Source organism: Terrapene carolina, unplaced genomic scaffold (assembly GCF_002925995.2).
Source record: "Terrapene carolina triunguis isolate 2854851 unplaced genomic scaffold, T_m_triunguis-2.0 Scaffold69, whole genome shotgun sequence".
Lineage (NCBI taxonomy): Eukaryota > Metazoa > Chordata > Testudines > Emydidae > Terrapene > Terrapene triunguis.
The window spans coordinates 353,196-379,693 of NW_020664420.1; the positions used below are offsets into that span (position 1 = coordinate 353,196).

General features: G+C 45.9%; 1 protein-coding gene across 50 annotated transcripts in view; it reads right to left on the minus strand.

Moving 5' to 3' along the window:
- The window catches only part of CELF4 (CUGBP Elav-like family member 4), an 833,225-nt gene that overhangs the window by 38,765 nt on the left and 767,962 nt on the right, over positions 1–26,498 (minus strand). For 8 of the 50 annotated variants that reach the window (XM_024196869.2, XM_024196865.2, XM_024196867.2 and 5 more), the window contains 4 exons: positions 24,615–24,764; positions 10,707–10,772; positions 8,283–8,363; positions 1,631–1,714 (listed from right to left, as the gene is read on the minus strand). In XM_024196869.2, coding sequence (XP_024052637.2) covers positions 1,631–1,714; positions 8,283–8,363; positions 10,707–10,772; positions 24,615–24,764 — 381 coding nt within the window. Of the gene's footprint in view, positions 1–1,570; positions 1,715–8,282; positions 8,364–8,835; positions 8,839–9,965; positions 9,971–10,706; positions 10,773–24,614; positions 24,765–26,498 lie in introns of all 50 variants that reach the window. The other 42 variants (XM_024196893.2, XM_024196891.2, XM_024196892.2 and 39 more) reach the window with 11 other exon arrangements.

The following is a 26,498-nucleotide window of genomic DNA, read 5'->3' on the forward strand; positions in this document are numbered from 1 at the left end:
ACCTCTGTCAGTAGGAGAAGAACCTGGTCCATTATTTCTCTATACAGAAGAGCATGGAGACAGCCATTTCACTGCCAGAAGCTCCAACTTGACTGTCCCACGCTATGGATACCATCAGCGCGTTATCTGTCATTGACACCTAGAAGTAGGCTGGTCCTCCCATTTGGGCAGGACACCACTGGGCTGTAAAACGAGAAGGAACTGGGACTGAGTCACAAGTGTAATGCTTATTTGAAATCCCCCAAGACGAATCCTCATACAGGGCCCCTCCACGCTCCGAGCCCAAGGGTTCATGAGAGCAGAAGGGCGTGGAGCTAACAATTGCTGACTGAGATGAACTCTGTGTTCCCTCCCATTATGAGGCGCTCAATGGTCTGTCCAAAGTCACATTCAGATGCTCTCTGGATGGACAGGAAGAACTGTATAGACCAGCGGATGTTGGGGCCATGAACTCCTGGGAGCTAGTCAGTCCAAGCCAGCTGACTGCTATCAGCACGGCGTTGATTTCCAGTGGGAAACCGGCCAAGAGAAGTTGGCAGGGTTGTCTGAGGGGGAAAGGTGGAGGAGACAAGGGAGGGAACGGGCAAGGGAGGCATGGTGTGGAGATTGACAGCAGCATCAAAACCAAAAGAAAATAAAAGTCTGACATGTGGAGGGATCCCCCAGAAGCTGCCTCCAGACCAGCGGCAGGCAGAGATTCCTCTGAGTCAGGACAATTAAAAAAAATAGTTTGCCCCATTGCACCTCTCAAAGGGCATGTGTGCAAAGAGCAAGGGACGGCAGGGAACCACATGGCAGATCCCAGTGGTGAGCGTGGGGACATCAGAGAGAAACCCGAGAGACACCCACCAGCCCTGAAAACTGCGGTTTGGAGGGAGGGGAACTGGTCAGGAGAGGTACATGGATGAACGTGGACAGGGTCCCTCTCTGCCCCACAACAGCACTGGAGTGTGACATTTACAGCAGCATGATAAGAATTTGAAATGGGGAGGGGAGATCCTGTAGAGAATTCAAACACAGATCTCACATGTCTGCCTGCTGGCAGGGCCCTGAAGCAGACCGCTCTTAGTGGCTTACACTCAGAAGGTCAGACCTTTAGCGGAGAGAAATAAGCATGGCTCCCCTGCAGTCTAATGCATTACAGCAGCTGGGGATCTGGCCCAAAGAGCCTTTCTTTCCCCCCAGTGCCTGATTTTCCTCCCCCTAAGTCACTGTACTTTCTCCCCCGACCAACCCTGCTGCCACAAACCCATCCCCCGACCCCACCAGCTTCTCTCCAAACGCTTGTTTTTTTCCCGATGCCACCCATCCAGCGGGTGGGATTTTTCTCCCCTGTAGCCAGCAGCCGAAGCATCCACCTGCTAGCCACCTTCCAAACCTTTGTCTCTGAGCCGTGCACACCGTTCTGAGCATGAGACGATTAAGGGGAGGGGGAAGGGAGAAAATAGTATCGACAGAAGTAAATCGAGAAATCAAAAAACGTAAGCAAAGAGAAAGCAGTTCGAAAGGCAAAGTGTTCAGAGAAAGCCCTTTCCTGGATGAATCTAATTGTTTTGTTATCTTTACCCACCAAAGCATTTACTTTGGTTTGTCGCCCGATCCACAAACACTTTCGAGGAGATGACATTACCGAAAGGCAGGAACATCTGCATCAGCTCAGCATCCCCAAACTCCTGGGGCAGATGGTAGATAAACAGGTTACAGCCCTCTGGTCCTGCAGGTGAGATGGGAAAGAGAAGAAGGGAGGAGATTTGAATAAAGAATACCTGGATTGGACACACCTCCCTCTGCTGGGGTGGAATGCTCCACACTAGCATATTCTCTAGCAGTACTTCTGTACAGTCTATGTTTTAAATACATTCAGCAACGGGGGGCTTCCACCACTTCCTTTGGCAGACTGCTAAGATCTTGCCACTAGACTTCCTCAGCGGAGGGGATCTGGCAGTGGGGATCAACTTCCACAGGCGTTTTGGCTAATCCAGGCTCCGACCCACCAAATAACCAAAGTGATATTTACAACAGCTGCCTACCCTCCCTCCAAAAAACCCCTCACCCCAAGCCAAGATTCTTATGACCAGAGAAGGGAGGAGACCAGGAGACCCTACGGGGACCTTGCTATGCCAATCTAAGCAACCTGCCAGGTGATCAAATACTACAGCCATGGCATTAGCATAGAACTGATAGCTAGATAGCTAGATAGAGTGGCATGTATGGAGATGGAAAGAAAGAAGCTTTTCCTGGTATTCCGTTCAGAATTTTTCTTTGCTTCATTCATTCTCATTAATCTTAGTTTTACCTCCCCCCTGCATCCATCTCTTTGGACCACTTTGAATGGTCCCCCTCTCTCCCTGGTGTTCATAGGCAGAAGGTCAGTCATCTTTCTCAAACAGCTATTGAGGCGATCGGTGATGATGAGTGGGAACAGACACACAAACACATGGAACTCTATATTCAGCCACCTGCCTCTCTGCTCACACTCAGACAGAACCTGGCCAAGGCTGAAACCCTGAAGCCCACCCTGAAGAATGACCCCACGCCCAATACAGAAATTCATATTCTACACATTGGTTCCAGGCAGGGACCCACCATTCTCTTCCTGGGGCTGCAATAGATGCTAGAGCAAGAATTCTGGCAGCCTTTTGCAGCATGCGGTAGACTCTAACCTGGAGCTGGTTGGGAAAATTGTGATAGAGCAGTTTTCCATTGGAAAATGCAGTTCCGTCAAAATGAAAATGCTTTGAAAAATCACATAGATTTCGCTGAAATTTTGTTTCACAAAAATAGGAGAGGTGGGGGTGGAAAAGCTCCAAGAGTGTGGAAACTTTATGTTTTTGACATTTTTGGAATGAAACATTTTGATTTTCCTCTTCAAAATCACTTTTCATTTCAAGTTATGTAATGTATTGCAATTTATATGATAGAATTAAAAAAATCAAAATGGAAACAAAACAGAAAATTTCATTTTGGATCGATCAAGACATTTCAGTTTTGTCAAAATGGAAAGTTTCAATCGATCTCAAATGAATTGAGTATTTTGGTATTTTGGTATTTTCTTTCGTGGATCATTCTGAAATGTTCAGGTTTCGTCCTGATTTGGAACTAAAACAAATGTTGCAATCCCGAACTCCTCCATGAAATGGAATTTCCGGTTTCTGCCCTGTTCTACTCTTAAGAACATAAGAACGGCCATATCGGGTCAGACCAATTGTCCATCTAGCCCTGTGTTCTGTCTTCCAACAGTGGCAAATGCCAGGTGCTTCAGAGGGAATGACCATAACAGGGCAATAACTGAGTGATCCATCTCCTGTTGTCCAGTCCCAGCTTCTGGCAATCAGAGGTTTAAGGACAGCGAGAGCATGGGGTTGCATCCCTGACCCTCTTGGCTAAAGCCATTGATGGACCTATCCTCCATGAACTTATCTAGTTCTTATTTGAACCCAGTTATACTTTTGACCTTAACCCCAATGGTAGTTCAGTTTTGCTAACCAGTGTATGGGAGGGCCAATTCCTTTGCATGCTTTTGGGGATGCTCGCCTAGCACCCAGCTGTGCTCTCAATCCTGATTGTGAGAAAGACACAAAGGGTGAGGGGGAAGATCCTTGTGTCTCCCTTTACCACCACTATACACCTATCTGACCCAGCAAAGCAGGGCTTCTATCATTTATTGCTGGCGCACAGTGCGAAGTGGGGAAAGAAAAGGATTTTAATGCTCTCACTTTCTTCATCAGGGCATAATTATAGTGTCATAACACAGCAAATTACAACTTTGCCTTTCCTGTTAGGGAGGGGAGTTCGCCTAGGCGCTCCCACCTTTTATTGGCCATTACTCATTCCCCTGGCTGGCAGGATAAGTACGGTGAAGTCAGGATTCTGACAGATGCCCATTTAAAGCTCATTAAAATTCCTGGGCCTCAGCGTGATTGAAGTCACAGGCTCTCCACATTTCCTTTTGGATTAATGGAAAATGAAGCCCTAATGAATATTTGCTAAGCACAATTTTCCCCACTAATTTGCTAAAAGGACTGTCAGGAAGGAACAGCTGATCCTTTGCATTTCGTGCATTTCCTAGAGGTTGCGAGGTTGCTGCAGAGTTTATTCCATATGGGGGGATGCCAGTGCACCAGGGTAATTAACTAATTAGGCACCCAGTCGTCTGCTTAGCTAAATTACTTTTGAACCTGAGTGGCCACCCTAATTCATACAAAGATTTACCCTACATCTGTACCTTCTTCAGGGTTATCCCCTCCCTTCAGTAGTGACTGCTGTTCAATCTCCAGGAAAGAGAGATGCAATTCAGTTCAGTTCAATGAGACTTTATTGTAGAGGTGGGCAAAAAAAAAAAAAAATTCAATTCAGTTTTTGTTGAAAAATGCATTTTTTAAGGCTTGAAACTGGGTCACATTTGACAAATAGCTTTGGTTGAAATTTGTTTTTTGAAAGAGTCGAATCCACGTTTTAAGTTTTTTGAAACATTTCGTTTTAACTTTTTGTTTCGAAACATCATTTTGGTTTCAAATATGACCAATTTTAAAAAGCCCATGCACGCCCCAAAAAGAGGGTGAAAAACACCCAAAATGGCTGAATCAAAATGAAGAACAACAACAAAAAATTCATTTGGAGTCAACCAAAAATGTCAACTTGAAATCAATTGAAAAACCTAAAAAAACCAAAAACTCATTTCAGTTCAACTTGAAATGTTTCAGCCCACTGGAAATATTTTTTATTTTTTGGGGGTTTTTTCGATTTGATGAAAAAAATTTGAAAAATTATTTTGGTTTAAATTGAACCGGATTTTTTTGAGCTCTATTTGCTCAGGAATATACAAATGTTGCCAAAGCATGAGATGAAAACAGACCTCTTGGGTATCTATTAGAGGTGGGTGAGAGCTCCCAGGAGAGAGAGATAGACAGATGCATTTCCTGAAGTCTTCGATATATTGTAACTGAGCGGGAATCCTATCCTGTTGTAATCTGACCTGGGATGTACCTAGCGAAACCTATGAAGGCTTAGATATAGTTGGTTGAAACAGGGAATGAGGTCCTGAACTTTAGCCTTCCTCAGGTTTGAAAGTTGGATCCGCAGTGTGGAAACCTTTATAAGTTAGGCCTGAAATCAGCATTGTCTGATTCTACTGTGGGATCAAGCACAAAAGAGGAAGATGGAAGCCCCTGCTTAAAGTGCAGCCATGTTCTGAACCGCGACTGTAACTGCGACACCGTGGAGTTCCATATAGAATCACAGGACTGGAAGGGACCTCGAGAAGTCTTCTAGTCCAGTCCCCTGCACTCACTGATTCTATCTCAGTGAATCAGATCCAATTGGCTCAGTTCTCAAGTCAAAAGAGTCTTTTCTAATTGCCAGCCCTGCAAACTGAAAAAAACTCAGCTGGGATCGTTTGGCTTGTTATACCATCACCAGCAATACCGATGTGGCGATCAGAATTCAGGGGACAAGCCATTTTTTATCCGCCTGTCTGTCTATCTACCCATTCATCTATATGTCTTCCATCACAAGTAGTAGTTAACCGCCCCCTTGTTGTTAAAGAGATAACAAAACAACCTCTCTCTCCTTTGCCTTATCTGCAGGAGTAAAACCGAATAGTGTGTATGTGTGTGTGTGTGAGAGAGAGAGAGAGAGAGAGAGGAACATACTGAGAGAAAGCTAAATCAAAGAAAAGAGTTGTGTTTATTTTTGAATGCTGTTAAGTCTTTCTCATCTCTTGTGGCAATGAGTTCCACAGTCTAGGTCCAGCAGCTAGGGAAATTGTATCTCCCATAATCATGAGTTTCCTTCTTACTAGTCAAGAGTTTTATGGTTTATATGGAAAGTAGCTGTCATGGGAAATCAGGGCCATGGAGAGAGAGAGAGAGAGAGAGAGAGGAGATCTCTCCATTAGTTAAGGCTACTCTCATGGAGGGCTTTGAATATCAGGACAAAGAGCTTGAGTTGGACTTTGTATTCAGTGGAGAGCCAGTGCAGAGAGAAGAGCACCCAGTGCTCTTCTCTCTGCACTGGCTCTCCACTGAATACAAAAAATACCTGGAGACCTGTGTAGTTGCACTGAGAGTTTAGGGCCACAGAGTAACTGTCAATGGCTCACTGTCATACTGGGAGGGTAAATCTGGTGGAATCCCGCAGGGGTCCCTCCTGGGACCTGTGCTAGCCAATATTTTCTTTAATGACTTGGATAATGGCTTGAAGAATATGCTTGTAACATTTGCAGATGATACCAAGATGGGATGGGTTGCAATTACTTTGGAGGACAGGATTAGAATTCAAAATTACCTCGACAAATTGGATGATTAGTCTGAAATCAACAAGATGAAATTCAGTAAACATAAGTGCAAAGTATTACACTTAGGAAGGAAAAAGCAAGTGCATAGATGCAAAATGGGGAACAACTGGCTAGGCAGTAGCACTGCTGAAAAGGGCTTGGGGGAGACAGTAGATTACAAATTGCATAGAAGCCAACAATGGGTTGCAAAAAAGACGAATATCATTCTGGATGTATTAACAGGAGTGTCGTACGTAAGTCATGGGAGGTAATTGTCCGGCTCCACTCAGCACTGGTGAGGTCTCAGCTGGAGTGCTGTGTCTAGCTCTGGGCTGCTAGGAAAGATGTGGATAAATTGGAGAGAGTCCAGAAGAGGACAACAAAAATAATAAAAGGTTTAGAAAACCTGATCTATGAGGAAAAGTTAAAAAAAACGGGTATGTTTAGTCTTGAGAAAAGCAGACGGAGGGGGCAATCTGATAACAGTCTTCAAATCTGTTAAGGGCTGTTATAAAGAGGATGGTGATTAATTGTTCTTCGTGTCCACTGAAGGTAGGACAAGAAGTAATGGGCTTAATCTGCAGCAAGCAAGATTTAGGTTAAACATTAAGAAAACTTTCTAACGGTAAGCGTAGTTAAGCTCTGGAATAGGCTTCCAAGAGAGGCTGTGGATTTCCTGTCATTGGAGGTTTTTAAGAACAAGTTAGACAAATACTTGCCAGGGATGGTTTCGACACGGGGGCCTGGACTAGATGACCTCTTGAAGTCCCTTCCAGCCCTTTATGTCTATGATTCTATGAATACTATCTGAGACCTTACACCCCAATCTTTCCCACTGAATTCAGTGAGGTTGCAAGTCAATTCCATGACTAGCTCTTTCCTGGCAGTGTTAATGATATTTTACAAAGCAGGACAGAATCAAGTTCACTCTCCCATAGCTGCCCTGGCTTTGCTGTACTAAAACCTAAATGAGCCGATGTGACTCAAAGACACAGAAGGTGTGATTCTGATCTCACACAGGTGTAACTCCAGGGACTTCAAAGAACGTATTCTTAATTTACCTCTGTGTAAGTGAGAGGCGAATCAGCCCCTCAGGGAGTAGAGATGCTGACATTTAGACACAGTCACTCTTATGACCATCAATGCACTTTAAGCAGAAATATCCATGAGCCAGGCAAAAGGGAAAGCAATAGGACATAGGTGGGAGATGAATGGATTCCACATTATATGCCAATATTTTCTTCAGTATGGAATCCTCCTCTCCTCATAGAAATTTCACTTATAGGGCATGCAGCAGTGGAAATTGCATATAATTTAGAACTGCCTGATTGCAATGCTCCCCCAAAATGCATCCATGTCAAATGTTCTCATGAAATGAAAATGCCAAAGAACTTACATTTGGGACCATCAAAATGTTTCATTTTGATATTGTCATTTCGATTTGTTTTGTTTTGACTTTCATATTACGTTAAAATAGTCACCGGTGTATGTTATAGACAATGTTAAATGTAATATATAAAATGAAAGATTAAAATTAACATTTTAATGTAGAATGCACGTGGACACAGAATGAAGCAGAATGACATCATTGATACCAAATGTTTTGACACTATTGAAATGAAATGTTTCAAATTTTGTCAGAATTGGCACATTCCCATGAATCGTTTCTGATTTGGACGAAATAGGACTTTTTGAGGAATGCTTTTCTAGATCCGCCACTGCTGGCCTTTACCGTATACAACGTAATCAAACCTTCTGAATTATGCTGCCCTCTAGTGGCTGCAGCCCAGAGAGGACCTAAGCACGTACCCCACAAGTGTGAACTTTTCTATAGGTTACCAGTAACGCCTGATGATGTTACACAACAGATGGATAGTGGACGAGAAGAGGGTCCAAAGTGATGAGGCATTTTCTGGTCTCTATGTAACTGGGGGGGGGGGTTGGGGGGGAATACAATGCAATGGGGTGACTTGCTAGGTATGGAACAGAGAACAGCCTGTTTACTTACCTTCTCTCTGTTGCTGTGGGATCATGGGAGGCGGCTGTGGAAACGCTTGGCTAATCTGGCCATAAGCAGCAGGATAAGCAGCTATAGGAGAAAGAAGGGGAGAGAAGAAAGATCGAAAGATTTCAGCAATGGGGAGTCAAGACCTTTCATCCCAATAACCACACATGCATGCATCCGAAGAAGTGGGTATTCACCCACGAAAGCTCATGCTCCTAGACATCTGTTAGTCTATAAGGTGCCACAGGATTCTTTGCTGCTTTTACAGATCCAGACTAACACGGCTACCCCTTTGATACTTGACATCAGGAGCTGTGTGCACATGTGTATGTGTCTGTGGGGCAGATATGAAGGAAGAAATTGCCCCACACTGGGGCACTGCAGAGGGGGATGTATATTAAGAAGCATCAAGGATGGATCCCATTTCATTGTTAAAGCCTGAAGGAATCAGTTGTTAATGATATTAACCCAAACACCGTTTTAAGCGACAGGAAGTGAATTTCAGGTAGATAGCACCATGTAGCAGAGGATTTTCTAGGGTTGGATGGCAGGGGACCAGCTGGAGAACACTAGGCTGGGGAGGAGGGACAGCTTCTAGCCATCAGGAGGTGGAGCCAGGTTGGGATTCTTAACAGGAATCAGCCCCATCTTCTCTCTGCCTGCCCTGCCCTCCTGATATGACCCATCTCCCACTACAGTTCTGGTGGCTGACATCTCCCGCCACAAAGTTCTGCTTTGCTCTCCCTACATTTTGCTTTGAGTTTCCGGTCCAGGATGGGGGGATGCAAATCCCGTTTGCCCACACAACAGGCATGCCCTCCTCTACCGTTCCTTTGCACTCGAGAGAGAATGGATGGGTCGAGGACGAGCTGTTTTAGACTGGCCCACGAGGAGTAGCTTGGAAAAGGAGCCTGAAGCTATCGCATGGATTTGCTGGATTCCTAGCAGTGGGGAGGCAGATTGGCTATGGGACTTTGAAGAATGTGCCCTATATTGTCTGCCATGTTATCTCATCACTTCAAGCTCTTCCTACCATCTGATCAGTAGACTCCAGCCACTGAAAGGGAAGGGGTTGGTTCAGACACTTGTGGGGAGGGTCTGGGGTGAGTAACTAACTGGGGCTGTGGGCTTCCTAACACAGGGAAGGTGATTGCAGGATGGGGTTTATCGCCTAAACAGACGAGAGCAGCTCAGCCAGGGAAAGGTTCGGACACAAAGAGGTCCCTCCTGCTGGAAGCCCAGACTGACCTTCTCACACAGCACAACCACCGCTCAGGCTTTTGGGGCCTCATTTTGTCCTTTCGCACATTGCGCTGCCATGGTGATGGGGCCCCCGTCTGACTAAGCCTCAAGGACTGGCTGACGCTGCATTCCCAAAACTCCCCTTGGCATTCTAAGGGCATAAAGGTGGCAGGATGGGGCCACTAAAACCCCCTTTCTACAAAGAGAGAGACTCATGCATTGACTCACACACACGCAGACACTCCCCCTCCCCCGAGAGGGCAAGGGGAGCCATTTGGTACTACAGTCGGCAGATTACATGCCTGGCTCTCAGAAACACAGCGTGAGGGCTGCCTGAGTCCCAGAGAGAGGGGGAAAGGGTATACGTGTGTGCAGAGGGGTTAATTAACAGCTCAAAGGGTTGAGCTGCCGCCCATCCATCAAACTTCACGAGCAATAAATGACAATAACTAAAACACCAGCAAATGAAGCTTTACATGGAGAATTAAATTAAGTTCCCAGATACAGCCCTGACATGAGATAATAGCCATTCCTCAGCGGGAGCCCGCGGCCGCCCTAGTTACCACAGGAAATAATGACTTTGGGGTTGCGGCTTCCTCATGGTGTTAGCTTGGGTCACCTCATAAGGGGATGTTGAACACGCTCTGCGCCCAGTCATCCCGGCTGGTGTCAGTCCATCAGTTTCAAAGGAGTGACTCTGGTGTGACAGGGAGCAGAGGCTGGCCTTGTTGGGAAGCTGCTGGGAAATGTAAACCAATTTCTCAGCTGGGGAAAGGTTGTGTGGGGCTCTACCATTGGCATCCTCCTCCGGCCGTGACACAAGGGAGACATTTGCACAGTGACCACAGAAAGCGGGAAGCGGAGGGGCTTACGGGCCTGATTTTCCTCTCGCTAACAGCGGTGTCAATCTGCAATGATTCCACCACACCACACAATGTAAGGGCCTGATCCGTCTCCCACTGAAGTCAACAGAAGTCTTTCCTGGCCTTTCGAGGGGAGCTGGATTGGGCCGTGGAAGCAAAGCTAGGCCCGTATGTTTTGTTTTGGGAGGAATGCAATCTCAGACCCCTCTGCCCTGTTCCTGGTGCTGCCCCTGGGAATGGCTCCCTTCACCCAACCCCCTCAGGCATGTTCAGAGGCTTTGGGGACATGAAAGGTTTATTGGGAGAAAGTGTTAATACTAACGACCTGCGTACTGCTGCACTCCAGCGTAGGCTTGTTGCAAGGGGTCTGCTGCAGTCGGGCTCTGTGCTGTGGAGACAGAAGAGAGAGAGGGAATAAAGGCATTAAAATATCACGTTCACACTGGCTTTCTCTCTGCTCAAGTGTTTTGCGTGCGGGACGGATCAACCTGGAGAGAGAAACCCACAGAACAGGTGCGGCACGTGCATCCCACACAACAAATTACACTATGTTTGTTTTACCTACCCATGAAAGAAGAAGGGTTTTGTCAGCCCTTCGTGGAGGGAGGGGAGGGGATGGGGGTCTGAAATGAAACAGTCCAAAATAGCTTTTGGTCCTGAAAGTGGGATGGACTTTTCATAAGAGACGTTTCTCTGGAGAGTTCTGCTACTTCCCATTCCTACCATGAGAACCCATCTTGTGGGATTGTGGGACTTCTACCTTGCGCTGCCTGGCAAAAAGTGACTCCAGGCACACGCAGGTATACACGATTTATCTCGTTCGCAGCAATGCTGCACACATCAATTGTTCTTGGGCTCAGCCCCATTCCCTGATCCTCAAGAGACAAACCTTTCTACATTCCCCTCTGGAACGCCTCTCATTCCTCTCCCAGAAGTGGAGAGAGGTACAATAATAAAAGAAAAAACAAAGAAAGGAAGAGAATCCTTTCACAACCAGGCCTCTCCTTAATTTGTTGCCTCTAGCTTTAATGTTACTCAACCATAACGGTCACAAGACAGACGCCCGGGGGTGTAGTGCACTGAGGCAAGAACCAAGGACTTGATGAGTCTCTACTTTTTCTTACAAACAATGCACGTGTCAGGGTGAGGAGCTGTACGTGGGAGACGGAAGGTGTGAAATGAAAGGAAGAGCCTGGATTTGGAGGACACGTCATTATTTTCCTTCTAATAATCAGCACTAGAGATAGCCCTGAACCAATCCCAAATTTGGGAGACAAATTTAGATCCTGGAGTTTCTCTAACTATACCATTTATCCAACTTATTATTGCTACTATTTATTTGTGTTACTTAGCACCTCAGGACCTCACTGTGCCAGGCGCTGTACAAACACAGCACAAAAAGTCCCTGCCCCCACAAGCTTATAATCTTAGCATAGAACAAGAGGCAACTGCTGGACACAGACAGACAGATGGGGAGCAGAGAGAAACAAAAGCTCATTTGCTCTCTGAAGCCTCCCAGCGCTCTTTATAAAATTTTGCTTAACCCGCTGCAGAAATGCAGCCACCTCTGTGGCAGAATACGGCAGCTGTTTCAAAGGGCATAGCAAGGCTGGCCAACAGCTTTAGGAGAGGAAGCAGCCAATCTCTGGGTAAACCACTTAGTCCCCTTCCTAGCTTCAAAGGGCATTTTCTTTCTACACAAACCTCCCTCATGCTCTCCTAAAAGTGTTTCTTTTTGTGAAACTTAAAAGTTTAGTTCAAGTACAGCCAGAGCTGGTAGGGTTTTTTTTCTCCCTCCCCCCTCTGGTTGATGAAAAAAAAATGTTGGATAAGCTCTTTCTTTATCTGCAGCCATAAAATATTTAAAGCAAAGCTTGACTGAACCTCCAGTCCAAATGTCACCTTGGCCCTAATATTTCACTTCTTGTTATGAGTTTAATTTGTATTTATTGGTGCTGCACAGTTTTACATTTATGTGGCCCCTCCAGGCTTTGTACTTTTAAGACAATCCCTTAGGGAGCAGCTACTTCCCCCCTCCCCTGTCTCCTTTCTCTGAGAATGGAGGTGTGGCTGCAGGCAAGGGCTCAGATGGCGCAGATGACGTGGAGGTCTCGCAAGAAAGTCTGGTTGCCCTTGCTAAGGCTAAGGAGAGACACTGAATGTGTGATAGGGAGGAGTACGGGCCGGCTCTTATCGGCCCACTGATTTTGGGAGAGTGCTGTAGCTACCCCGTGTGTCGCCCTTCCCATCTGATTTGAGCCGAAGTGTCGAAGGACAATATTAACCATAATGGAGGTCTTCCTAGTTGACTCGCCTCACCAGGGCTTGGGACAAGGGCAGAGGCAAGTTGCACATATCTTAGAGGGTAGAAACCGACTCTGGACAGCTCTCAGAGTGAGTTTGAAGGATCTCTTTGACTGGTTGGGCTGCAAGAATGGGTCATGTGGGTAAAGGCTTAGAGCAGGGACTGGTGTCAAGATTTATGGGAACCAGCTTTGCCACAGACTGGCTGAGGACAAGTCTCTAGGATGGGTCTACACTGAGATGTAAGGCCAGGGTTAGCAGATCTTGAGTTAGCAGACCCAGGTTTGATAACCTAGGGCTTGAGCATCTACACTAATTTATAACCCCATCTTAGGAATTGCTGAACCCTGGGTCCCAACTGCGGGCTCCAGTGTCTACACTGCATTATGGGGGCCCAACTCCAACCATCCATATAGCAGACTTCCTCGTGCCCTCCCAAAATGTGGCCCCTTTAGCCCTTTGTTCATGGTGCAGTGTAGGAAAACTTCTCGACTGTCCACCAAACTTGACTGTCCAGGGGACAAAGAAAGTCGGCTCGTGGGATTCTTTTGGTGGACTCCCAGAGCACGAGTCCAATGGGCTGTGTCTACACTGCAAAGCAATAGGGCTGGAACCCTGGATCCCAGCTTGACTCAGGCTCAGGCCCATGGGGTCCTTGGGACCCTGAGTCCAAGCCCCAGGTTAGCATGATTTATGTGTAGACAGAATGGGGGTTAGGCTTGAGGCTAAGTTCAAATCTGGCGCTTACATCGCAGTAAGTGCATACAGTGCACTGTAGTCTTAGACTATGCTTCTGCACATGTTTTTGCTCAACCCTCCTACCATCCACACACAACCTTCAAGAACATGCTAGTTTGTGCTTTGAACCCACGCTCAACTACACGGCTGAAGGTAGGGTTAAAGCCTGAGCTGTGCTTTAGCTTGGGCTGGAACCATCCCATTTTGCAGTGAGGACACAGGCAAGATCACGCGAATCCTGATGGTCCTCCACTGCCTTCCCACAATTCCCCCTGAGGGAACAGACAAGTTCTCCTGAAATTGTCAGAATTGCCTGGGAAAATCCTAGAGTGTTTCAGCATAAAGAACTAAGGGCTATGCCCCCAGGTATGCCCCGGGCGAGTACAGAGGACACAGTTGTGGGGCTATGCTTAGCTGTGGGGACGCTCACACCTGGGCTAAGTTAACCTGAGTGCTCAGCTGCAGGTTTCGATCACCCAGGCTAATGATGCAGTGTGGAAGTACCCTTAATTTATACATGCCTGAGTTTATCTATACGTAAAATGGGTAAATACTGTGTTATCACAACATTCATCTCCCCTTCCAAATATAATTTAGTCCATGCCTTGAGTGCTAGGTGAAACCTCCCAGTAATAACAAAGCTTTGTGACCACCAGAAGATCTCAAGGTGCCAATTACAACAACCCCTCCCCTTCTGTGTGCTGGATAAATATTTGGAGTACAGTTAGCTGGAAACATTTTTTTGTCGGAATTTGCTAATGAATCAAAATAGAAACACTTTGCAGAGATGGTTCAGTTCTGACAACATTCCTTCAGACACCAGGCAAAGCTCTGATACAACCTGCTGTCTTGCCCAGCAGGCTGCTGGGGGGGCATAGGTTTCCGCTTATGTGGGCTTCCCTGGGTTGGGGACCCCAGAGCTTCCAGGGTCTGTGGGTCCAGGGCAGCTGGCCAGGGACCCTACGTCTCCATCCCCTTTCACGGAGAACTTTGAAATTTGTAGTTTTCGTTCCTAATCGGAACAAAGCCAGATTTCGAGCTACCGAAATCCTCAGCTCTATGGAATTATCTTTCTCTGCCCTACTCTAATCTGGAGCCTCCTTTTATAAACGTACTAAGGCACAGAGAGGCTCATGATGGCCGGCTCTTGCAGAGATGACAAACTCTGGCAGCCTTACGGAATCTCATCCTCATCTCTGACAATCAGACTTCGTCCACTACCACACAACCGCTCAGTGGCAGAGCTAGGAACAGAAGCAGGCTTCCGGACTCCTAGGTCCCTTGGTCTGTCTCCAGCATCCGTGGGAAGCCCACCTAGCTTATAAGCCACATTCTCATAATCAGGGCCAAGGCAATCTGCTTAGGAAACTTAATTTTAAATTACTTTTAACCTTTTAAGATTAAATATTAAAAAACGGCAACATGTTTTATTTAAAGGGTTTGGAACAACAGGCCCCTAAATGCAGCTCTGGGCCCTCCCACGCAAAGCTTTTAGAGCTTGTAATTTCCCTCCGCCTTTAGGAGACTTGTCACATGGGCGTTATCTAACCGTGAAGCTGTGGGTTTCTCACTTGATGCTGATCTCTCCACGGATCATGTAGAGAATTCCCCCTGGCCCATGGAAAGTTTCCCTATCGATTTCAGTAGGCCCTGGAACGTTACTGACAGGTAAGGAAGATACAGGATTCTAATGCTTTCGCGTTACTGCTGGCACCTGGGCATAAACTCAGCCCCAGCCAATCTGTACAGACCTGCCAGGCAGGGAGTGGTGTCACGGTGAGAGCCGATGCCCTGTATCTCCACACTAGCAAAGAGACCTGCAGGGAGGCAACACTCCAGCAGCTTGGGGCTCTGGGAACCATAAAACCAGCTTCATTCTGTACTTCATTCCTTGCCCAGACCCCTGGGAAAAGACGATGAAGGCTGAAGATCGGTAGTGTAATGATTCCCCTGGCTGAATCCTAATCTGTGGGGTTGAACCTCTGCCTGGTGGATCTGAAAGCTTCTACTGCTTGAGCTAAAGGACCCGGCTTCCTTAGCTCAAAAGCTGTAGCAGATTCATAAAGCTCTCAGCACAGACTAGGCACTAGAGGGAGACAGAGCCATGCCGTGTTAATGTGTGCTGCAGCCAGCTTGGATCTCAATTCACCTATAAGTGAAATGAAACAGGAGTTAGGATTTAATATGGGCCCGAGCTACACAGTTGAGATCCAGATCCAAACTCTCCCAGAGTTTGGTTGTGTTTGGATCCTGGGTTTTGGCTGGGTTCATATCTCTAGTTAGAATTCAAAGCGAAGGGGGTGTCTGAATTAATTCTTGGTGTCCTAACTAGAAGTGTGTGCAGGGATATGTTTTATCACTCACCACATACATGCCCATTAACACACGATCCACATTTTACAGGGGCTAGTCCCAGGGCATCCAGCATCCTTTCGTACTGGCAGGGCTCAGCTGTGGTAATGGAAGAGCGCTGTTAATTCGTAGCGTTTCCTCTTCCCTTTCTGCATAGACCCACTTCTCTTTTCTGTAGCACTATCGTCTCCTTTAAAACCAAACTTAAGCTGAAGTGAGCATGGTGCCAGGCGTTGGACCGACAGCACTGGAAAACGAGAGGCCAAATTCAGAGATGTGGCACCCAGAAGTGTAAGTTACACACCCTTGCAAACAAACTCCCTTGCTGTCAGACTCGCATAGCTCTTACACCCATTCTGCCGCTGTGCCAGGGCGACTAAGGTGGTGTCACTTACACGCTGAGGATCTGGAAGATGGTGTCAGAACAGGAGAGAGGCTACCGTTTACAGCTGATCTCAAAAGGCCAGATTGCTGGCGGAGGTCGCTTTAGCTCGGCTGAAGCCTCTAGAGCTACGCTGATGTACAGTGGCTGAGGATCCAGCCCAGTCAATGCAAGAGAAAGGTGCACTTTGCAAACAGATGTTAGTAGTAACTTTGGCTGGCAGCTCAGGGCAAGAGCCTTATCCCTGGACAGGAGACTGAGGGAAGAAGATTGCCTCGATATTAATTTGATCATTTCCATATCTCTACGGGAAAAGTCCTGCTCAGATACAATCATCTCTTTGCAAGATGACCCTGGCCAAGATGACACAAGGTGACCACAGCAGATAACCTTCCATAAACCTGGAGACATAAAGCAAGCCAATGACCTACTTTACGACCATAAATATAAATTTAACGAAGGCAGCACTTATTCATTAGGCAGAAGTCAAGAAACGACTCCCAAGTCCTTCAAAGAAGTAGATCCATTAATGTCACTTTCTGAATCCTCTGCCCAATGCCAAAAAAACCCAAGGATGACTTCCCAAAGTCAGCATGAAATCCCAGCACTTTAAAATAAAGGCCAGGAAGCTTTCATACCAGTGTAACGTTTATCTGCTTTTTAAAGGGACACCCAGCTGCTTTTAGGCCCAATATTTAGCTTCCCTAGGAACATACGGGGATGATGATTACAGAATCTAAAACGTTTTCTTAAAAAGAAATTCAGTGAAAATGGTGCTTTGAAAAAGATGTAATAAATATCCCATTCCTCCCGGGACATTAGTAACTCAAACACAACAGCTGCAAGTTAGTCAGTGTCTCGGTGACCAAGAGGTGAAACTGACTACATACAAAAAGGGCTGGATTCTGCTCTCTTATATATCAGGGTAAATCAGCAGGAGCTGAACTGAAGTCAATAGAGTTACACTGGTGTAGATGAGATGATGAAGATTAGGGACTGATCCAGCTCCCATTGAAGTTAATAGGAGTCTCTCCATTTTCTTCAGTGGGATTTGGATTGGGCCCTGAGGTCCAAAGTCTCCAGATTATTGTAGTTTCACTGTCCCAGCTCAGGTTTAAACACATGCAGCATACAGGCTGCCAAGCAAATGTTATTGCTGAAATCCATTCAGTTTGATTTAAGCGAGGTCTTTGCTCCTGTGAGGTGCGGAGCAGAACTCAGCAAAGAACGGATTTTTCAGTTCAGGGACTGAATTGAACGATCTGAAAAAAAATTTGGTTTAGTTCAAAATGAAACTGAGGTCCCCCCCCGCCCCAAAATGAAAAAAAAAAAAAGGTTTTGAGTGGAATGAAACATTTTGTTTCACCCCAAACGATCCCCCCCTCCCCTTTGTTTCATTTTGGGATTTTTTGGGGGTTTTTTCTCACACTTTTTGGGGGGGATTGTTATAAATTAGCTACCTATCTATACGAAATGCCGTTGCCAAACAAGAAGTCAAAATGTTTCATTTCAATAGGGCTAAAATGAATCATTTTGACTTAAAAAAAAATCCGATTCTGTTTTTGTGTGAAACTATTTGCTGAATTCGACCCGAACTGATGAATAGTTTTTCTGCCCCGAAAAATTCATTTTTCAATGAATTTACTATTTCTCAAAAAAAAAAAAAATTCCCCTCAGGTCGCCCTAATAGAGCCAGTGATTTCACTTCCATGGATCTAGGGCAACTTTCTCTGATCTCGCCATTCTCTGCCTCAAAATGGTCAACAACAGCCAAGCACCAGGAATTCATTTCATTCAATCTGTTTTTCTGTGCTTTGCACTATCATTCCTTATCTATATTATGAGGTGCTATCGCCTCAGTCTGCGGCTTTGGGACCTTTTGTACAGCCTTGTAGAAACTTGTCCAATAACTCAGCGAGCGGAGCTAAGACAGTGTCACCTCTCACAGGGTTCTAGAGGGGTGGATACTGAAAGTGTGTATTTGGGGTTGAGTATGGTGAAGCATGCGGGTAGGGTCAGAAAAGCAGGCCACACTGTTACCCGCTTTTCAGTGGAGAAGGAAATAAAATGATCACAAAAAGAAAACCCTCTGCAAGGTCAGGATCAAAATAAATAAATAAATAAACGAGTGGGAGGACTCTAGTCACCTTCTCCTTAAATCCAATTTAAATCACTCTCTACAGCCCTAATCTATATCCATAATTATATCATTTCGTACAACAAGCTTGCGAGAGGTCTTAAGAAATTTATGTAGATTAAAATTCATGGGTGCCATAGTACGGATTCCATATTATTAAGATTGATTAGGACAGCTGATGCTGTGATTAAAGAAGCCAGCGTTTACTGTTGTAATTAATTAGGTATTCAGACACAACAATAACTGCACTCACAGAAAGAATGTGCTGATCCGGCAGAAAACAGCGACCGATCCTGTGCTCTCTGGTCTCGTTTCGCCTTACAGGGGCAGGCTGCCATGCTGTCAAAGGCATGCTATCCCATCCTCCATGCCCGCCACACTACGAAACTCCTCACGAGACCCAGGGGACCTGTTCTTTTGGCGTCACTCCTGCAGGGCTGAGAATCCCTGTCCCTATCCACATGGCAAGTTCAGAGGATGTTCATGTATGTTCAGAGTAGAAAAACGAAGGGGTAAGAGGCCCCCACCTGCTCTAAATTAATATAACTTGCCTCTGGGAATTCTTCTCTTTACTCGCCGTTTGACTTATGGCAAAGCCTGCGTGCCCCAACTGAGATCAGGGCCCTGCTGTGCAAGGTGGTTTTCAAACACACTGTGAGCCCCAAAGAGCTTCCACGCTAAATCGACACAGGGGAAACAGAGGCATGGACAGTTGAAGTGACGTGCCCAAGGTCACGCAGCAGGTCAATAGCAAAGCCAGGGATAGAGCCCAAGTCTCCTGATATATTATTATTTATTTAAAATATACGTATATTGTGGTAGCTCCCAGAGGCTAGCCAGTTTGAGTCCCTGTTGTGATAGGTGCTGTACAAACAGAGGGCAAACGGCGGTCTCAGCCCTACAGGGTCTGTCTACACAGCCCGCGGCAGGAGCCTCTGACCGTGGGTCGACAGATTTGGGTAGGCGGGGCTTGCGCTACAAGGCTAAAAATGACACTGTGGCTCGGGCTATACAGCAGAGTTATTAGTAACAGAGGAAAGGGATTAATGGTCACTACCCGAGGCCAACTTCTGCTGTCCATTACGTGGTACAAATCCAGAGTAATTCCACTAGGGTCACAGGCTGTTAGTGGTGTAACAGAGAACAGAAGCTAGCCCATAAAGTGGTCAGTATCTTTCTTATTACATTTCTTACGCGCCTGTAAATGAGGCACTGAGCCCTCAGCTCTCATCTCAGCTGGTACAAGGCCTTGCCGGCCGACTGCAGTCCCTGTCACCACTGTTAACCCGGAGCCGGTGAGCACGCTGAGGTTGCTGTGACGTTGCTCACAATCTCGTGGCACAAAGGATTAGGCTTGTGCTCCTGCTATATGTTATGACACACTGCCATGTTCAATGGCGCTCTGAACTGAGACGCCGAAAGGCCAAAGGGCCGGCAGATAAACTAGCGCAATCCCCCAAATGGCCTGAGATGAGCGTAAGGGGAAGGAAAATATTTGTTCCCCGGACAGAATCCCTAACTGTGAGAGAACCTCAGAACAGTGAATTCTGGCCAGGCTTGGCGGGGGTGAGAGCAGGGCAAGCTTGCCTGCAGCTGACAGATCTGCAGTGGTATTGCATGGGAACTGTTGGTAGGTCACAACAGCACAGTGAGGAGCAGCTGTAGGCACGGAGGCTGAGCACACACCCTTGACAAGCAGTGATAGGTGCACTCATGTTGCCTAATTTCAAAACCCTCTCAAACACGGTGGGTTCAAAAGTTCGACCTGAACTTGAATGATATTGGGTTCCTGTCCTCCGCCTGCCGGGGAGAGAATGGGAAAAAGGAGCCAGGGAGGAGAGAGAAAAAGAAAGAGGTTTTCTTTTCAGATGTGTGGGCTGCACCTACTGTGACTGCACTCTTTCGGTTTTGTTTTGAAGTTTTTATTTAATAAACATGAACAGATTAAAAAATCCAACGAAAAAGAAAGGGAAAGCAATTACCTGATGCCTTTGTGTTTCAAAGACTGTGGTTTTTTGGTGGAATTATAGAATATCAGGGTCGGAAGGGACCTCAGGAGGTCATCTAGTCCAACCCCCTGCTCAAAGCAGGACCAATCCCCAGACAGATTTTTGCCCCAAATCCCTAAAGGACTCCCTCAAGGATTGAACTCATAACCCTGAGTTTAGCAGGCCAATGCTCAAACCACTGAACTATCCCTCCCCCCTAGTTTAGGTGTGACAGACAGAGGGGGTGTCTGCGGATAGATAGCTAGATAGATAGAGGGGGTATCTGGGGATAGATAGATAGATGGGGTGTCTGGGGATAGATAGAAAGAGGTGGTGTCTGGGGATGGATAGATAGATAGATAGTGTGTATGGGGATAGATAGATAGATAGATAGAGGGGGTGTCTGGGGATAGATAGATAGAAAGAGGGAGTGTCTGGGGATGGATAGATAGATAGTGTGTATGGGGATAGCTAGATAGATAGATAGATGGTGTGTATGGGGATAGATAGATAGATAGAGGGGGGGTATGGGGATAGATAGATAGATGGGGGGGTATAGGGATAGATAGATAGAGGGAGTGTCTGGGGATAGATAGATAGATAGATAGATAGGCTTCATGATTTGTAATTTACATTGATTCTGACACTCCGGACCATATGTGTCTAAAGATAGCGGTTGTTCTCTGTTTTGCTATTTTCATGCAAGGAAGGCAGTGGGTCAAATTCTGCCAGATGTTACAATGGTATAAACCCACAATGGAATTGTTCAGAGTTTACAGAAGAGTAACTGAGAGCTGAATTGGGTCACAAAGTGCTATATATGCTGTGCTGCTAAATAAATAAATAATAATAAATGTTCCTGGACATTTTTGTGCCAGACTTATATTGTAAACCAGAGGCTGGTGAAAGCTGGGTGGGGAGATGTTGTTTGGGGCATAGAACCGGAGTGCCAATATCAGATATTTCAGAGGAGGGTGCAAGTTATCTCTTAATGGACAATGATAGAATAAGCCGCTGAACACTGAAAGTTTCTTCCTAACCTCGGCAGTTGGTTTCTAGCATGAGGGTTTGTGTCCTTCATACGTTTTTATCCAGTCTAATATAACCGTAGATGTTCTCATTATCCATATAAGTGTCTAATCCTCTTTTGAGTCCTGCTAAGCTCTTGGCCTCAATAATACCTCGTGGCAATGACTAAAGTTTTGGAATTTGCACAGAGCCTGAGACAGGTACAGAGAGGAAGTTGGAATCAATACACACAATAAAATAAATCAATCCTATTTTGGGAATGCTTGGATCCAGCTTGTTCTCTGGGCCCATCTCAAGCTGGGACAAGAAGCACTGAAACAATAGGCTAGGATTTGACCCATTGAGATCTCTGGAGAAACGTCTGATTGACTTCAATGAGAGCAGAGTTAGGCAAAGGCTGATTGGTAATATGCTGCAATTTCCATAGCAAAGAGGTCCACAGAGCACAGATAGTGTTCAAAGTTTTTCCAAATCGTATTGTTTGCATGTCGCTCCTCACTAGCTGCGTTTGGCCAGCCTGGGAGCGATTTTGGTTTCTGCAATATCTCCAGCCGAAAATATTTTCATCTTTTAAATAGGGCTGGTGGGAAAACAAGAAGTCAGTTTCGTGAAAAATGTGCAGGTTTTGGAATGTGATTTCTTTCCCCATTGGAATGAAACTGAGACCTTTTGAAATATTTTAGTAAAAAAGAAACAAACAACCAAAAAATAACTCTCTCTCGCTCACTGTCCCCTGATTTGACCAGAAATTCCATCCTGGAGCTGAGAAATACATCCCAATGAAAGTTTCATGGACACTGATATGTTTCTGTGAAACATTTCAGTTTTGATAAATGGGCATTTTCTGACACAACACGTTTTGTCGAAAAATTCCTGACCAGATCTAGCTTTAAGCTTCGGATTTTGTGAAACTTGGTTGAGTTCCAGAAAACTATTTTCCCTTCATGTAAGCCCTGGGTTTTCCCAGGTAAAATAAATTAGAAATCTATTTCTCTAAGTAGCCAGAGGCCTGGGCTAGGCAAGCAGTAAAGATTCTGATTTGAAAGGAATTCTTATCAGGGAATAAAACAATATTAATAAAAACCCTCCATGAAGCAGTTCTGCCAGGGTTGATCACAAGGGCCTGATCCTAAAAACCTTCCTTGTTAGTCCAGTTGGACTAACATGGGGAATGGTGGTAGGATTGGACCCCTTAGTATTAATAACTCAAAAGGCCTAATCAAATCATTAGTCCAATTACTGAAGTTAAACGAAGGTGAATTTCACCCAGTACTACTAGGAATCGTAACTAAAAGTGAGTGGCATGCGCTGCCTCAGATCTTAGGTGTTTGTGAAAACATTCCCTTTGCCTGGATTCACATACCTGGAGCTTCAGTTTGAGGGTTTGAATAAGCCCCCAAACTTACACAAAATTGGACAGATGCCACCAACTTTTCCCCAGTCTCACATGAAAACCATAACCAAGCGTGAAGACCTTTAGAACCTTTCCTGGGGCTTGGGCTGAGACTGGAGTTGGGAACGAGATCTGGAGGCAGACAGATTTCATGTACGTGCGTACAGAAAGGTTTCCACTGCTCCAAAGACAACAGTGACGGGACTACATAAATGCACAGACTAGCTAAACTGAGCAGTTAGATAGATAGATCACCTCAGCAAACTATTTCAAAATGACATTTTTTTTTGAAATGTAGCTAAATTCAAGAAAGCCAAAAAACAACAACAAAAAGGGTGTGTGTGTGTGTGTGTGTGTGTGTGTGTGTGTGTGTGTGATAGAAAAACCAGAAAAAGGAACAAAATGAAGCCTCAAACGTTTTCATTTGACCCCAAATAAAAACATTTTTTGGATTTTTCAGTTCAGCCACCGAACTGAAATAACTGATTATCTGCTCAGCTCTGCTTCTATCACCTAAGACTTCTCCTCCCTCCAGCACATCAGTAAAGTTCCCTGCAAGGATAAGCTCATCTAGTCCAAGGGGATTGAACTCACAACCCTGGGAGTGCTTTTTGCGTCGCATGAGGCAAGCTCATTGGCTGAAGTACTGACTCAGTGTTCAACTTTCTAACGGGCTAGATTAATCGCCACACACTCCAGGGTAAAACATTCCTACACCAGCTGGTGGTTAGCGTTAATTAGTAACATTTATTTAAATCATTTTTTTATTGTGTATAAAATGGCAAGAAATGCCGTCCCATCAAATATGCAGTTTAAAGAGGGATGGATGGTTATGGTGAGATAACCGCACCTCAGAGAAATCTAGGTGCACAGGTGGGCCTCGTGAGATGTTGCTGCATCCTTGGCTTGGATGTGCCTAATAAAACACCACCTCACAACTGGCGCCCTTTGTGTCAGCCATAGCAAACAGGCCACATGCTGAATGCCTATGGAAACTGGTCTAATGCCTCAACCTTAGAGGAGGTCTCTCCAGTGCAGGGTTTAGCCATATTTGTGGTGTGGAGCTGGACCTGTTCTGTGGATACAGAAAGGATTTCAGTCTCCAGGGCTGTTAAGTGAGTTGAGCAGGGATACGGCTAGTGGGTCAGTGAACGGCACTGATCCACCAAGTGAAAGGCCTCGTGTAGGTCACTGCTACAGCACATGGGTTGCAACCAGGACCGACGAGAGCTGGGGGGGGAAGCCCGTACAAATTACCGGGGCCCGGCGGTCCGGAAGGGGGCCCGGCTTCCCTGGCTTCCCCCACCTCTCGTCGGCCCTGTTTAGATGGTCCGCCCTTGCTGGGGGGCCCCGAAATAATTTTTTCACCGGGGCCCGAACCCGCTTTCGGCGGCCCTGGTTGCAACACGAGATGGACAGGGCAGACTAGCTGAATGCCAATCCCATCCCATCCCATCAAGACAGACTCCCATAGTGTCCTCCTTCCACAGTCACTCTTCTGCCCATAACCGAATTCAGGGAGGAGATCCGGAAGTGTGGGCAGTAAGAGACGTAGCTGATGACCGTCAGCTGAGCTAGGCTCAGCACAGCTCCTACAAGATCATCCAGGAACAAGCACCCTTTTGGTACACCTGGGAGAACGACCACACATGCACCATGTTGGTTTCAGCTTGACCTGGCCGCACGTATGTGCAGGGTGGACACATGTGCCTGGGGCCGGCTTACCAGGTGAGATCTCCTGACCTTAGTGTCCAGCTACAAGGTAGCTCCCATGGCAGAGAGAAACACACTGGAGCAGGATATTGTCGCTCAGAGAGAGAGGACGTATCAGATAAAGTTCTCAGGACTGGACCGTCTTAATAGGACGGAAGCCAACTGGGTCTGAGAATCGGGATGGTTTGGCTTACCTGGGTAAGGATGGATGCCATTAGCGAACACAGCTTCTGCGGTGGGCTGCCCATTAGCCTGCGGTGGGAGGCCTGTGAAACCATTCACCCCAATTGGGGATGGGATGCTAGGCACAGCTGGTGCAGTGATGCCAGGAGGTGTGCTCCCACCTACAGGAAGGAAGTAAACAGAAGGGGGAAAAAACAGCTTTAGGATGATGAATTCCACAGGTGGTGATTACACACAGCAAACGCGGATACTACGGTGATGAACACCAGCGGGACGCCTATAGATAACAAAATGAATAAAGGTCAAAATCATCTCACAATGCAATGGACAGTTTGCACCATCACGGGTAAGACTGTGCAACAGTTGCTCATGTTGGGAAGCGCATAAGATGAGAAAGGTTTGCCCGAGCTTGTTTAACCCCAGGAGTGGGCTTTTCCTCCAGTGATCACAACCTTTAAACTAGATCCTCAGCTGGTGTCAACTGGCATAGCTCCAATGATGCTAAGGCCTGGCCTAATTTATTGGCAAACTATCAAGGCATTTTTTTTTCTAACCATTGTTTGGCCTCAGAGGAGAATTCTGAGTCCCACCTTCATAGAGCATCTCATGTCATTTTGGTTTTAGTCTTGGAGATGTCAGCCTTCTGATCTTATTGAATCCAATGACTGGCCTACTGGCATGGCTATCACATGGCCTGCCTCTGAACTAGTAGGCTCTCCAGTTTCAGAATACACTGAGTAGATGGCTAGTCCAAGAAGGAAAAAAGAACAGCTACAGTTTGTAGCATCATAACAGTTACCCCCACAAGGACAGCATATCATTGGTGCAGTTTCACCCAACCCTGCCATGCACCTTGCAGTTCTGGCTGCACTGAGAGAGGCAGACAGACCAATGGCTAAATTCAGGGGTGAGTCTTGCGTGCTGCCTACATTAGAGAAATAGATGTACCAGTGATGAGCCCAATGTGGCTATGCGGCACCTATGTAAAACAAATTCAACACTGCTAAGATTTAATCTCGTAATTTAACAGAATAAAATGCATGGTTCTCATCTCTTCTTGACATCAGTGCATCAGTGTATTTGCACCAGATTAAGTGTTGCTAATGGAGACAGGACCTAAGGAAGTCTAGGAGGAGTTTAAATTTCAGCAGCCCCCCGCAACATGTAAATTACACCAGCAGACGCCTTCCAGACTTAGCGAGACTCACACCCACTTAATGTGACCAGGTGGGTGAAGTAATATCTTTTAACTCTGAAAAAGAGCTCTGTGTGGCTTGAATGCTTGTCTCGCTCTCTGCCATGTACATTGGCCAAACCAGACAGTCTCTACGCAATAGAATAAATGGACACAAATCTGACATCAGGAATCATAACATTCAAAATCCAGTAGGAGAACACTTCAACCTCTCTGGTCACTCAATAACAGACCTAAAAGTGGCAATTCTTCAACAACAAAAAATTCAGAACCAGACTCCAACATGAAGCTGCAGAACTGGAATTAATTTGCAAATTGGATACCATCAGATTAGGGCTGAATAAAGACTGGGCATGGTTGGGTCATTACAAAACCTAAACTTAATTTCCCCAATACTAATTTCTCTCTACTGTTACTCAGACCTTCTTGTCAACTGTCTGTAATAGGCCACTCTCTTACCACTTCAAAAGTTATTTTTCCTCCCTTGGTAGCCTGCTGTTAATTGATTTATCTCGTTAGACAGACCTCACACTTGGTAAAGCAACCCCCATCCTTTCATGTATTTATACCTGCTCCTGTATTTTTCACTTCATGCATCTGATGACGTGGGTTCTAGCCCACGAAAGCTTATGCCCAAATAAATGTGTTAGTCTCTAAGGTGCCACAAGGACTCCTCGTTTTCATCAACAGAAGTTGGTCC